Genomic DNA, 12010 nt, shown 5'->3' with positions numbered 1-12010 from the left:
CCACATCCCAGCTTCTGTTTCCACATGACTCAGTGGTTGCCACAGGCCTCACCATCCCAGGCTCTGCCCTGTGGGGTGTGGACTGAGTCCCCTGAGGACAGTGTGGCAGGAGCGCACACACAAGTCAGCATCCACCCATGAAGAATTCCTGATGCTTCAGATGACTGAGGGAAAAGGCCAGGCCTCGTCGCCGGGACCCACCAGGCCAGGCTTCCGCCCACGGCTGCAACACCACCAGGGTCTGCATAAGTGCAAAGTGGGCACCAAAGGCCTCCTGAAGCCAGTCCTCCAGCCGGCACAGGGCTGGGGTGCTGCCAGGGTCCCCAACACAGTAAACATCCACTGGGGGACGAACGCACATCTGCAGCTGAGCTTCAGAAATCACATCAGCTTTCATCAAGCTTCATTCACGGCGAGCAGACTTACTCCATCCACACGCTCGGTTCCCGCTGGAAGACCCATGTCCCCTCAGACGGTCCCATTTCCAGGGAAGCCCAAAGGAAGCATTCTTTTCGATTTCCCTTCTTTGGTCACCAGGGTTAAGTTTACTACAAACACTAACTTAACTTGAAGACCAGTAAGAAAAGCACCCCACCTCCTCCACAGCCTGAAACTCCACAACTCAGTGAAACAATTGTAACATCTTACAATGTAATAACCCCAAGGGACCAACACTGAGCCCTCTCTAGCTATCCCCACCTTGGGGCGAAGCAGCTTACTAGCATAGGCTGGTGGTTCATTCACTCACTCAACTAACAAGTACCAGATAACGCTCTGGGGGGATGTCTGTGTTAGGCACCAGTCATGACCGGGGAAAGGCACCCACAGTCAGCTCTTGCAGGGAGAGGAGCATGTCAGATCAGGGGCATCTGAGTACCTGGAGAAGGTGGGCACAGAAGTCAGGCTCTGTGCCGAGGTCAGGCGGAGCTGGAGGGGCTCAGGCTGAACAAGAAACATGAACTGAGTGTGGCGGGGGCTCTGGAGTGAGGGCAACTGCCCGTAGACCCTTCTGCTTGACTTCCTACTCAGGGCACTTTTCCTGGAAACTGGAAGAAGGCAGGAAAGGACCCAACCCGGTTCTCACTTCATGGTGTTACAGGAGCGACTACAGAGCATCAGGTCCTCAGCGACCTCACAGGGCCCCTAGGCACACGTGGAAAGGGCACTGCTGAAGCTGCAGGCGCTGCTCGAGGTCAGTTCATTGAGCAGGACATGAGTTCCAGTGGGGACAAAAGTGAACAAGCCACAGGCTGGTCACAGTCGAGAGAGGGAACCAGTTCAGACGTTCTGCTCTTCTCTACATTCATCATTTGAAATTTTACAGTGATAAGACGGTGAAGATAAGCTGGAGGAATAAACATAGCAGTGGCTGAACACAACACAAATACAGGATTCGGTCTAGGCTTCCCTGGTGACTCAGATGGTAAAGAATCTGCCTGCAATGCAGGAGGCCCTGGTTAGACCCCTGGGTTGGGAAGATCCTCTGGAGAAGGAAATCGCAACCCACTCCAGTATTCTTGCCTGGAGAAATCCCATGGACAGAGGACCCTGGCAGGCTACAGTCCATGGCGTCACAAAGAGTGAGACACGACTGAATGACTAAGCACTGGTAACAGGGAGGGTTTAGTAGGAGCAGTGATGAGACCCAGGAAGTCTGTGTGCATTGCGCCTGTGATGCAAGTCACCGTGAGCCGATGCGGCATCAGAAACCAAAGTCAGGGAAGTGGGTGAAGGGCAGGAGGACTCTGTGTAAACACAGTCACTACAATGTCACTAATAGCAAGTTTGTTTAAAAAGGCCGAGGCATAATGGTAGAAAGGAGTGGGGATGTGGATTTTTAAAACTTGCAGACACCCTGAAAACACAATCCATAATTCTCACTACCTCCTGGTAACTAAAACGCTGCCCAGGTTGGAACCTGAAAAGTCTGTGTGGTGAGAATGGATGTGTTTCTATTTACGATGTTTGGAGACCTCGGGTTTGCCTGGGTCTTCCTCCTCCTTGGTTTATCGTCAATGAATAAATGGTTGCTGTTAGGAAAAATCATTAAAAGTCTGTAGATAAAAAGACATTATAGATTTTCATGAACAAAGGTAACCTAACTTTTAAAATCTTGACATCATTTGTGACCTACCTGCAGGAATGTTCAACCCTAAGGCTAAGCGCATGTGTGCTAAATTGCTTCAGTCATGTCCGACTCTTTTTGACCCCATGGACTGTAGCCCACCAGGTTCCTCTATCCATAGGATTCTCCAGGCAAGAATATGGGAGTGGGTTGCCACTTTCTCCTCCAGGGGATCTTCCCGACCCAGGGATTGAACCCACATCTCTTATATCTCCTGCATGGGCAGGCAGGTTCTTTACTACTAGTGCCGCCTAGGAAGCCCCAAGGTTAAGTGGAAATGTTCTCATTTCCAAGTGTGACTAACAGGATGTCAGAGGTGCAGAGTACCAGGGCCTCCAAACAAGCTGGCCTAATGCCACACTAAGAGAGGACGGCCCCCAGCATGGTGGCCCTCCAGCCCAGCTCCAGAGACACCAGCAGAAACGGGGATTCCATCTCCATGGGCCACATTTCCTCATGGCCCACTCCTGTACCTACGCCAGCGAGTCAACAGCGGCCAGTCACACAGAGGGGCTGCAGTATCTGTGTTCTACACCATGGACAGACTGAAGGGAAAACCTTATAGACACGTGACCATGAATTTCTGCAAGTGGTTCAGAGGAGGGCATCGGAAAACCCGCATGTGTTCCAACACAAGGCTGCAGAAACACATGGATGTGGAAATTGAAGGTCCCTGGGCCAGCTTTCTGAACAGTCTGCTCTCAGTGGGCAAGGATGGAGCCTCAGACAACATGCAAGGTGGGCTCACAGGCAACCCCAGATGACCTCAGGTGACCTCAGGCTGAGAGGCAGAGGCTGCAGAGAGCATGCAGGATTGTTCTTGCTTTTAGATCAAAGCCAAATGGCGATTTGAGGGGAAAAGACGGAACCGTGATCCTGCGTGTGACTGTTTCCACATCTGACGAGAAAGTTGGTATACACGGACGCTCAGGACACTGCTCTCCAGGCAGAGTGAACCTCACCATAACAACTCGTTCCTGCTTCCATGATGCTTGAAAAAGACACGTATCACGTTGTTTTCCAGTTTTTCAGAAATTGACTTTTTGTTCCATGGCCTGAAAAATCAAGTTCACTGGTGATTTTCTTGTTATAAAAGTGATCACTGTAGCAAACAAGGAAAGGGTAAAAAGACAGGATTTCAAAATCATCCTTGGGCAATGCTGGAGACATCCATTCTTAAGGTCCTGGCCCGTCCCCTGCAGGTGTTCTCCAGGGAAGTGCAGTGCCTGCCTCGTTCCAGCAGACTCCTGATGGAGGCAGAGTGGAACTCGGCCCTGAGATAGCCCGCCACTGCTGGAGGGGGCAGGACCACAGACGTGTCCCCCAGACGTGGGGAGAATCCCACCTCACCCGCAAGCACCCCTAGTGTCTGTGACACATTACACGGGCTGAAATCCACCACTGGAAATGAATCGCTGTGTTACTTGCCACTAACTGGAATTTGTCTTATTCAGGTTTTTTCCTTGTTTCACGTAAATAATTTTCATATCCTCGTGAATTTGAAACATAAGGTGTGCTGTGTGTGCTAAATCACTTCAGTTGTGTCTCTTTGTGACACCATGGACTACAGCCCACCACACTCCTCTGTCCATGGGATTCTCCAAGCATGGAATGGGTTGCCATGCCCTCCACCAAGGGATCTTCCCAACTCAGGGATCAAACCGGGGTCTCTTGTGTCTCCTGCATTGACAGGTGGGTTCTTTACCGCTAGTGCCACCTGGGAGGCCACACAATTCAAGATGAATCTAACACCAGAATAAAAGCACAGTCAGGTGTCTGGAGGATGAGTCAAGCTCCCAGGGACCTGTTCAGGGCTTAGTCTTCTTTGACAAAATGGGAAAATGACTCACATATCGTAACTTTTTCTACTTTGAACTTTTCCTGATCCCAAGGACAGAAGAAAACAGCTGAGGAGAACCGAGGTTATAACAGACACTTGGTCTAAAGGGAAAAATCTCTACCTATGATGATTTCAAGAACACTAACAAATCTGATGATCTTCCACAGTTCGATTCATTTGCTTGAAACAGAAAATTTTTCATTCACCAATAGTTTATTTGGCAAGTGGGTTAAAAGGGAAGAGGGGGAGGGAGGGCGAGAGCAGGTCATTTTGGGGAAAACAGTCAAATGAAAGTTAATGTAGATGAGGAAACACCTGGGGGCAAGCGGGGGTGGTGTAAAGTTGAGCTGTGCCAGCGCCCCCTCGGCCCCCAGCCTGGGCTGTGCTTCAGCCTTTCTGATAGGTACCATCTGTTCACGCTGAGGCCTGGCCTGACCCCTGGTGACTGTGGTGGGACCCTCAGTGCCCCACCCCTCCCCCACCCCAGGAGTGGCTGTCCTGCTGCATCCTGGCTCCGGTCTGTGCTCCCTGGGTCCTGTGCTCCCCAGGTCCTATGCTCGCTGTCCTGGGCAGCGGAGGAAACCGGGACAGGGTCTGGGCAGGACACCCGACCGAGGCTGGAGTGAAGTGAGTGATGGACGCACAGCCCTGCGGAGAGGGGTCTCAGTAGCAACCACAAAGCCCTGGGGGTGGAGCTGGACAGTGGGGAGCCCCAGGGGACAGCAGTCATGCCCCCAGGCCAGGCACAGCAGCCCAATCACCAGGCCAGGTTCACTCAGCCACTGGGCTGAAACCAGACTATAGGGAAGGGACCCCTGCATGAGCCCAGGGGAGGGACACACACCGAGCTCCTGGTGACGGAGACAAGTGGCCAGATTTAGGACAGATTCTGAAGGCAGAACAAGCCCCTGAGCGGGGAGGGGGAGTCCAGGAGGGCTCCTGGTTTTGTGTCTGAATCACTGGGCAGAGAGAGGGGATCAGGACACGGTTCTGGTCACAGACTTGGGGAGGACCACTGGCCAGTCAGGCCTGAATGTGGAGTCAGGGACAAAGGCCTCCACGTAAATACAGAGCCCATTTCAATCCACGCGACGGAATTCTATGCTTTCCAGGCATGGGTGGGTGGCTCAGTAGTCAGAAACCTTCCCCACTGACTGAGGGCCAGACCCCTCAGACATGGCCAGACCCCCAGGCCATGTCACAAGCACCCAACCACATCTCATCATGAGGAGGTTGTCCATAAAACCTCGCCAGAATCAGTGACAAAGAACCACAGGAAGGAAGCTCAGATAAGCGGTACTCAGTCCCCCCACCAGCTCGCCGGGCTCTGCTCACTGACCACCTGCCCCTCCTCGCCAGTCCCCACTCCACCAACAGCAGAGAACATCCCAGCAACACAGAAGACAAGCATTTGCTCAGCAAGGAGGGGCCATTTCCCCACACAGTCCTTCAGGGTCAGGCCACCCCCAAATGCCACTGACCCTCAAAGATAGGTACTGATCCACAGCCCAAGAGAGCAGAAAGCGCTTTCTTTGCACCAAAACCTCCAAGGGACACCTGGCCCACACTGGCGGTTTAGTGGATATCCAAGCAGGGGACGCAAGGGACCCTTTGGCCTCTGCCTCCATCACCAGCTCAGGACACACCTGGATTTGGGGAGAAACAGCACCTCTGGGGCCTGCAAAAGAGAGAGCAGAAAGCTGCAGAGCAAGCCTGACTCTGCTTGTGGTCCAAGAAGGTGAAGGGACACATGGTGGCCACAGAAGAAAAGAACCCGAGGAGAAGGAGTTGCCAAGGTCGAGGCGCAGGGGTGGCCAGGCACCGCGAGGGCTGGGGCAGCCTGATGTCACGGCTCAAACACTCCTCTGTTAAAAGGGGAGCCAGATTGGCAGTAACCCGTACCCACAGCTGAACAGACAGACACTAAGACAGCATCCAAGCCACAAGGGGAAAACCAGCTTGTCTGAAGGACACGGGACAAACAGGGGGACGTCGGCTCCATCATGACCACCAGGTGACACTCCAGGTGTGCCAGGACCTGCTGTGATTTAAGTGCCACAAAGGGCCGCCGGCACAGCGTCCTCTAACAAGGGAGGTGAGAGCACTGTCCCACGTACCCTGCCACACCCCACGTCTCTTTCTGACAACCACAGGGAAATGACTGTTCAGATCAGCCCTCAAGCTGCCTTGTGCTCTGAATTTGACTAGCATTTGCCCTAACCTCCCAAAATGATGCCTGCCCAGCCAGCAAGCTGCAAAGCCTGGGTTCCTTCAGAAAACCACCCACTGTGAGGCCTGGATGACTGCTGGGCACCTCTTCCCATCAGGTTTTGTACATTAAAATAAACTGAATCCCATATTCAGCTAATAGTCACATTAGAAATTAATTACATTTCCATGTATATCTCATTATTTGTTCCCTAAATCCAAGGATCATGAGATTAAACACTGTCTTTGAAGAGCTTGAAAAAGTTCAAGTGCTTTGCAAACAGAAGCCACTACTGTCACCATGCAAAAGTGACAAGCCTAACTCCCTGGTACGAGCTGTTCAGAATACACACATTTAAGCATTTTGTGAAATGTGAACAAGTTCCAAGTCTTACAGCCCTGAGTTGGGGACAGAGTCTCCAGGGCAAACAACCAGCTGTGAAAACAGATGGAAGGCTGGTGTCCCCACAGCCCCATTTTACCATCACTGCTGGTTGATTCGGTTTTCAGCAAAGATGGGCAGAAGCTCCACAAGAGACTCAGTCTGCAGACCTCCACCCAGCGCCATGAAGTTAGAACCACCGAACTCTCCACCTTCAACAAGGACTGTGCCTCCCGCCTCCGAGTCCCACCTCCACTCACACTCGTCCCCTGAGCCCCCCTCCTCCCTCTACCATGCAAGTCACGGTCACGGATCAACTGCCACTTCCTCCCAGCACCTGTGTCCCCTCCCCAGCAATGCCGTCCACCGCCAGCCACGCACACAGATGGGATCTGACCCTTGAAGCTAGACCACCAGGCATATTCTGTGCTAGCAGGACCTGACCCAGGCTTGCTCTGCTAATGTTTCCCTGTGCCCTCCCCGCCCAGGCCCAGTAGAGCCAGAAACGCAGGAGCCACGCAGTCACTGTGGACCCGCCCTCCTGCCAAGCTGCCTGGACACGTGGTCCCACCGCCAACAGTGGCCCCGACTGTTCACACACATCCCACTATGAGCAATGAGCAAGAGTGGGCAGCACACACACTGCACAAGCGAACTGACCTATAACCCACACACATGACCGTGAGAGCGAAGCCCGTGCTCACAGCACACAGAGGTCACGCTCAGGTCTGCGCTGTCCGAACTCAGTGCACAGGGTTCCAGGGGCCCAGGACAGAGACCCCTCTCCCTGCCATTCGCCCTGCAAACCACTGTCTGGCCACCTCTCAGCCCAAAGGCAGCCCCTCCCTGAAGTCCCCCCCGGCTGTCCAGAGCAGACCAAGCGCTCGGACGTCGCGGGGCCCCACGGAGCAGAGCAGGAGAGGGAGGGCGCGTGCGGTGGCCAGCGATCAGAGCCGCAAGCCAGCAGCCTCACCCCCGCCCCGGTACACGCTCCTCCCAGACTAACAGCTCAGACCTGGTGCGTGGTCACAGCGGCCACTTCCGGGCCCAGACTCAGGCTCCTGGGTCTCCAGTCCCAGGGCAGGAGCAGGGTCCCCACCGCATAGGCTGCGCGCACGCGTGCCCCAAATACTCGGTTCACTGGAAGCAGCCACGCTTCATCGAGGCTCACCAAGGCTGGCCTCTCCCAGCTGGTCTGCGTGGGCTTTATAGCTCGTTTGAGCCCCTTCGAACCCAAGAAGCAGGCGGACGGCTGATTTAGGGAAGGGCACAGCCGGCAGCAGAGAAAAGGAACCTCCTCACCGCAAAACTTCCCTCCATACTATGCGGTGATGTGTCCACCCGAGCGGCTCCGGCCCACACTGGAGCCCTGGGGCCTCCGCTGAAGCCACTCCCTCAGCCACATAAGTGAGTCCCGATTCTTAAACTCCAGAAAGTGAGACACCTCAGAACAGGAAGAATGTGAACGTTCCCACTCTGCACAAGGGAGTCCATCAAATAACAAATGCTCTAAGCCAGAAAGGGGCCAGCTTCACTTATCGGAAACAAAGGCTATCATTTCTCTGGACTAAATTTACTACCTAACTTACACAGTGAAGACTGTGTGTATATACTATTTTTACATTACTCTTCAGATGAAAATAAATAAATAAATTCCAGGACCTCTGGTTTGGAAGTAAAAGACTGGCGCTCATATTTAAATGCCAGTAGGATGGAAACTAAGTTCCGAAGGCTTCAGTGTTTAAGAGCCCAAGTCACAGAAATACAATCATCCAGCCAAGCCGCCCAACTGTAACCTTAGCCACCCTTGAAATCATGCTGAATTCTGTCCAGAAGGCCCTCCTTTCTGACTCAGGAGTGGCCAGCCCCGCACACAGGGACCAGCAGCCTGGTCCGCAAATCGTTGCTTCTAACTCCTCAAGACCCCACACGGCTGCTCCCCCAGCCACCCCTGCCCCCACGGTCAGAGAGCTGGGTGGCTACCAGATAGCCCTCTCACTTCCTTGGGTCCCCTGGCTTGCTACATCTCCAAGGCCTCGTCTGCCCCCCTCCCCAGGCCTCGTCCAGGGTGTGTTTGCACCTGGAAAGTCGGGTGTGGCTGCCCACGTGGCCAGCGGGGTGGGGGTGGGGGGTGCAGGCAAGACAACAGTCAAGGGGGCTCCCACAGGCAGCGCCCAGAGTGCCGCAGTCACCCACTCGAGCATCAGTGCCCAGTGGGCCCGTGGCCTTTACTCTCCGCTCACTGGGCTCACCTGCCAGCGCTCCCAAGCACCCACACCTGCCCCACACCACTGCACGAAGGTGCCTGTGACCAGAACAAGCTCATTGGAGCCCAGTTACCCCAACACACAGATGTCATGCCTTGCTCCCTCCAGCTGGTCCCCACCTTTCAACCAATCAGGCTGCCTTTTGAGGAAAACAAAATGGACTTCAGTTAACTGCAACGTACTGAAATGGTTTCCCTTGTCTGGGGCTTCCAGAGCAGCCGGCACCGACACCCTCTGGAGGCTGCACTCAGGATGGGCTCCGGCCTTGGCTGGAAGCAGAAATCTGCAGAAGTGTAGCGAGAGGGGCCACAGCAAGGCCTCCAACCCCACAGAGGACACCCAGGCCAGAGGGCTAGCATCAGCCATCAAGTGAAACAGTAAGAAGATGAGTTTCATGTTGGCATCCTTGGGGGAAAGGCCAAGGAAGAGTCTGATCTCAGAAAGCGAGGGCTGAGAGCAAATAGGATGATTGAGGGGGATGTCACTCAGGTCCTCAGGCACCTGCTAACAGAGCCACCCCAGCCCTGGCCTCCTCCCTTCACCCCTGAGTCCACACTGCCCCCCCCACCCTGGTTAGGGTGAGAGGGGCAGGGAAAGATCAGACACAGTCTTTGGCCATAAAATCCCTAATTTTCTCTTTAAAATGTATTATTAGACTGTTTACTGCCCTTAACCTGTCTGCCTAAGTTTAATTCAAATTTAAAATAGTACAAAGGTCTTATTCCCCCCCGTGGGGAGCACCCACTAACATCACCGCATCTGCCCACAGCAAAGCCCTGGTGACAGCAAACTCTCTCCACCTGTGGGTCACCAGATGCTACACTGATTTTAACAGAAGGATGGGATGGAGAATTTAAACATACCATTTCATTGCCAAACTTGCAAAGATTTTTTTTTATAACAATATTCAGCACTGGCAAGGCTGCAGTCACCCACATGTCCGTGTGCAGTGCCCTATCCTTTCTGGGAGCTCCTCTGAAAGTTCTCACACCCACCGGCTCCTCCTTGAGGAATCTGTCCAGAGGATGTAACTGGAATGTAACCGGAATGTCTGGTGCAGAATTATTTATAAAAGGGAAAACTGCCAGCAGACTCAGTGTCCCAAAACAGGCTTAAGAAAATAACAATATGACCACAAGGTGGAATTTAATACTCATCAGCAGTGATATTTTTGGAGAATATTTAAATTACATGAAAATATATTCAAGATGGAATGTTAAAGTTTACAAAAAGTATGTAAGTTCGAAGCATGATTTTATAATCAGTAAATAAGCCTAGAGAGAATCCACAAAACTGTTAATAGAGGTCACGTCTAAAGGTAGTGGAATTATAAGTAATTTTAGTCATTTTTATTTTCTTTTTGTTTTTTAATCAGGAAAATAAAAGGATTTCAGAGACTAGGTCTGTGACGCTGATTTTAGTCAGGCCTGAAAAAATCTCTGGAATAACAAGTCAGGTTCAAAAAGAGTGTGGAGTCTGCTCTAGGGCCCTTGGGCCCCCCACCACCTGACAGGAGGAACAGACAGGAACTCCTCCAGACAGGCGTGGCCTCCACCACAAATGGATGACCATCCACCCCCATCCCAGGGACCTCACTAGACTGAGGCCCAACAGTGCCCACAGCCTGTGGGTACCACAGTACCTTCGTGGGGAACAGTACCACCCAGCCACTAGGGGGTATGAAAGGTCTAGAAAAGTCTAGTCCCACCTGCGGCCTTGGAAAAGTCTACCAAGGGCTGGGGGTCATCCTGCAGGCTCCGGACACCCGCACCTCCTGGGGCCTCACTTCAGGCCCCATAAGCTCAAACACTTGGGTCTATCCAGGAGGGACACAAGAACTGCATCCTGACACGTGTGGTTGATTAACCCAGCCCCGCACAAGGCACGACAGAGAAACTGAGAACTGTGATTATCTTTTCGCCTCACCCCATGTTTGGGGCCTAGCTGAGTTCTGCCACACAGGAAAATAGGACCGGCCCCCAACAAACCCAGCCAGAGAACATCAGCGAGGTAGTCCCATGGAGCCCCACCCAACCCCAACTCTCAAAGCTGAGGCTGTGACCACAGGCAGGACACACACAGGAGCTGGGGTTACAAATGAGGGGTGGGGAGGGACTTCCCCATTGGTCCAGTAGCTAGGACTCCACACTCCAATGCAATCGATCAGGGAACCAGATCCCATCTGCCGCAACTAAGACCTGGTGCAGCCAAATAAATAAATAAGAAATATTTATTTAAAAAGGAAAGAAGGAAAAAAAAAAAGAGAGAATGAGGCTGGGAGGACAGGCGTGAGTCGGATCCCTGGAGGAAGGAAGGAGGAGCGCTGGGCCCTGCTCAGGTCACAGAGAGACTTGGTCCTGCTCCGTTCCGACTGCCAAGAGTGGTCCCCAAAGAAGGCACAGAGTTTCTTCACGCCAGCATCTCAGGCTTCTTGCTGCCTGTGTGCCGGTGCGGGGGGGTTGAGGAGTGGCAGTGCCCACATTCTAGGGCTGCTAGGGGATGAAATCAGCTAACAGGAGCTCTCAGGACGCTAAGGACGGCCTGGCACCGAGGTGCTGCTGCCTCCCTCATCACTATGACTCCTGGCCACGGGAGCCCTTCCAAGCACAGCCTGGCCTCCCACCTTCAGAACAGGGTATTCAGTTCAGTTCAGTTCAGTTCAGTCGCGTCCGACTCTCCGAGACCTCATGAATCACAGCACGCCAGGCCTCCCTGTCCATCACCAACTCCCGGAGTTCACTCAAACTCATGTCCACAGAGTCGGTGATGCCATCCAGCCATCTCATTCTCGGTCGTCCCCTTCTCCTTCCGCCCCCAACCTTTCCTAGCATCAGAGTCTTTTCCAGTGAGTCAACTCGTTGCATGAGGTGGCCAAAGTATTGCAGTTTCAGCTTTAGCATCAGTCCTTCCAGTGAACACCCAGGATCGATCTCCTTTAGAATGGACTGGTTGGATCTCCTTGCAGTACAAGGGACTCTCAAGAGTCTTCTCCAACAGGGTATTACACTCTGGAAATTCCCTCTCAACTCTGTGTGGAGGCTGCTGGCCCCAGGGCCACTGACCGGCCACCAGGGGTCCAGCCATTCCTGGGAACCAAGGAGGCAGCACTGGGAGCCTGCACTCTGCAATCCCAGGGGCAGGGCCACACCCCACCATGGGGATGGAAGGATAGGGGTGGGGAGATTAGA

At 53.3% G+C, this 12010-nt stretch overlaps 1 protein-coding gene across 1 annotated transcript in view; it reads right to left on the bottom strand.

The window, feature by feature from the left end:
- Positions 1-12010, bottom strand: part of LOC148773572 (uncharacterized) — a 65672-nt gene that overhangs the window by 39203 nt on the left and 14459 nt on the right. The window contains exon 4 of the mRNA XM_088833358.1: positions 3088-3227. Within this exon, the coding sequence (XP_088689484.1) occupies positions 3134-3227 (94 nt within the window). The 3' untranslated portion in view covers positions 3088-3133. The remainder of the gene's footprint in view (positions 1-3087; positions 3228-12010) is intronic.

This window comes from Moschus berezovskii, chromosome 28 (assembly GCF_049115385.1).
Source record: "Moschus berezovskii isolate FMDL1 chromosome 28, NW_MosBer_1.0, whole genome shotgun sequence".
NCBI classification, from domain to species: Eukaryota; Metazoa; Chordata; class Mammalia; order Artiodactyla; family Moschidae; genus Moschus; species Moschus berezovskii.
Note: the sequence above shows the minus strand (reverse complement) of the source record. Positions and strands in the feature narration are given on the sequence as shown.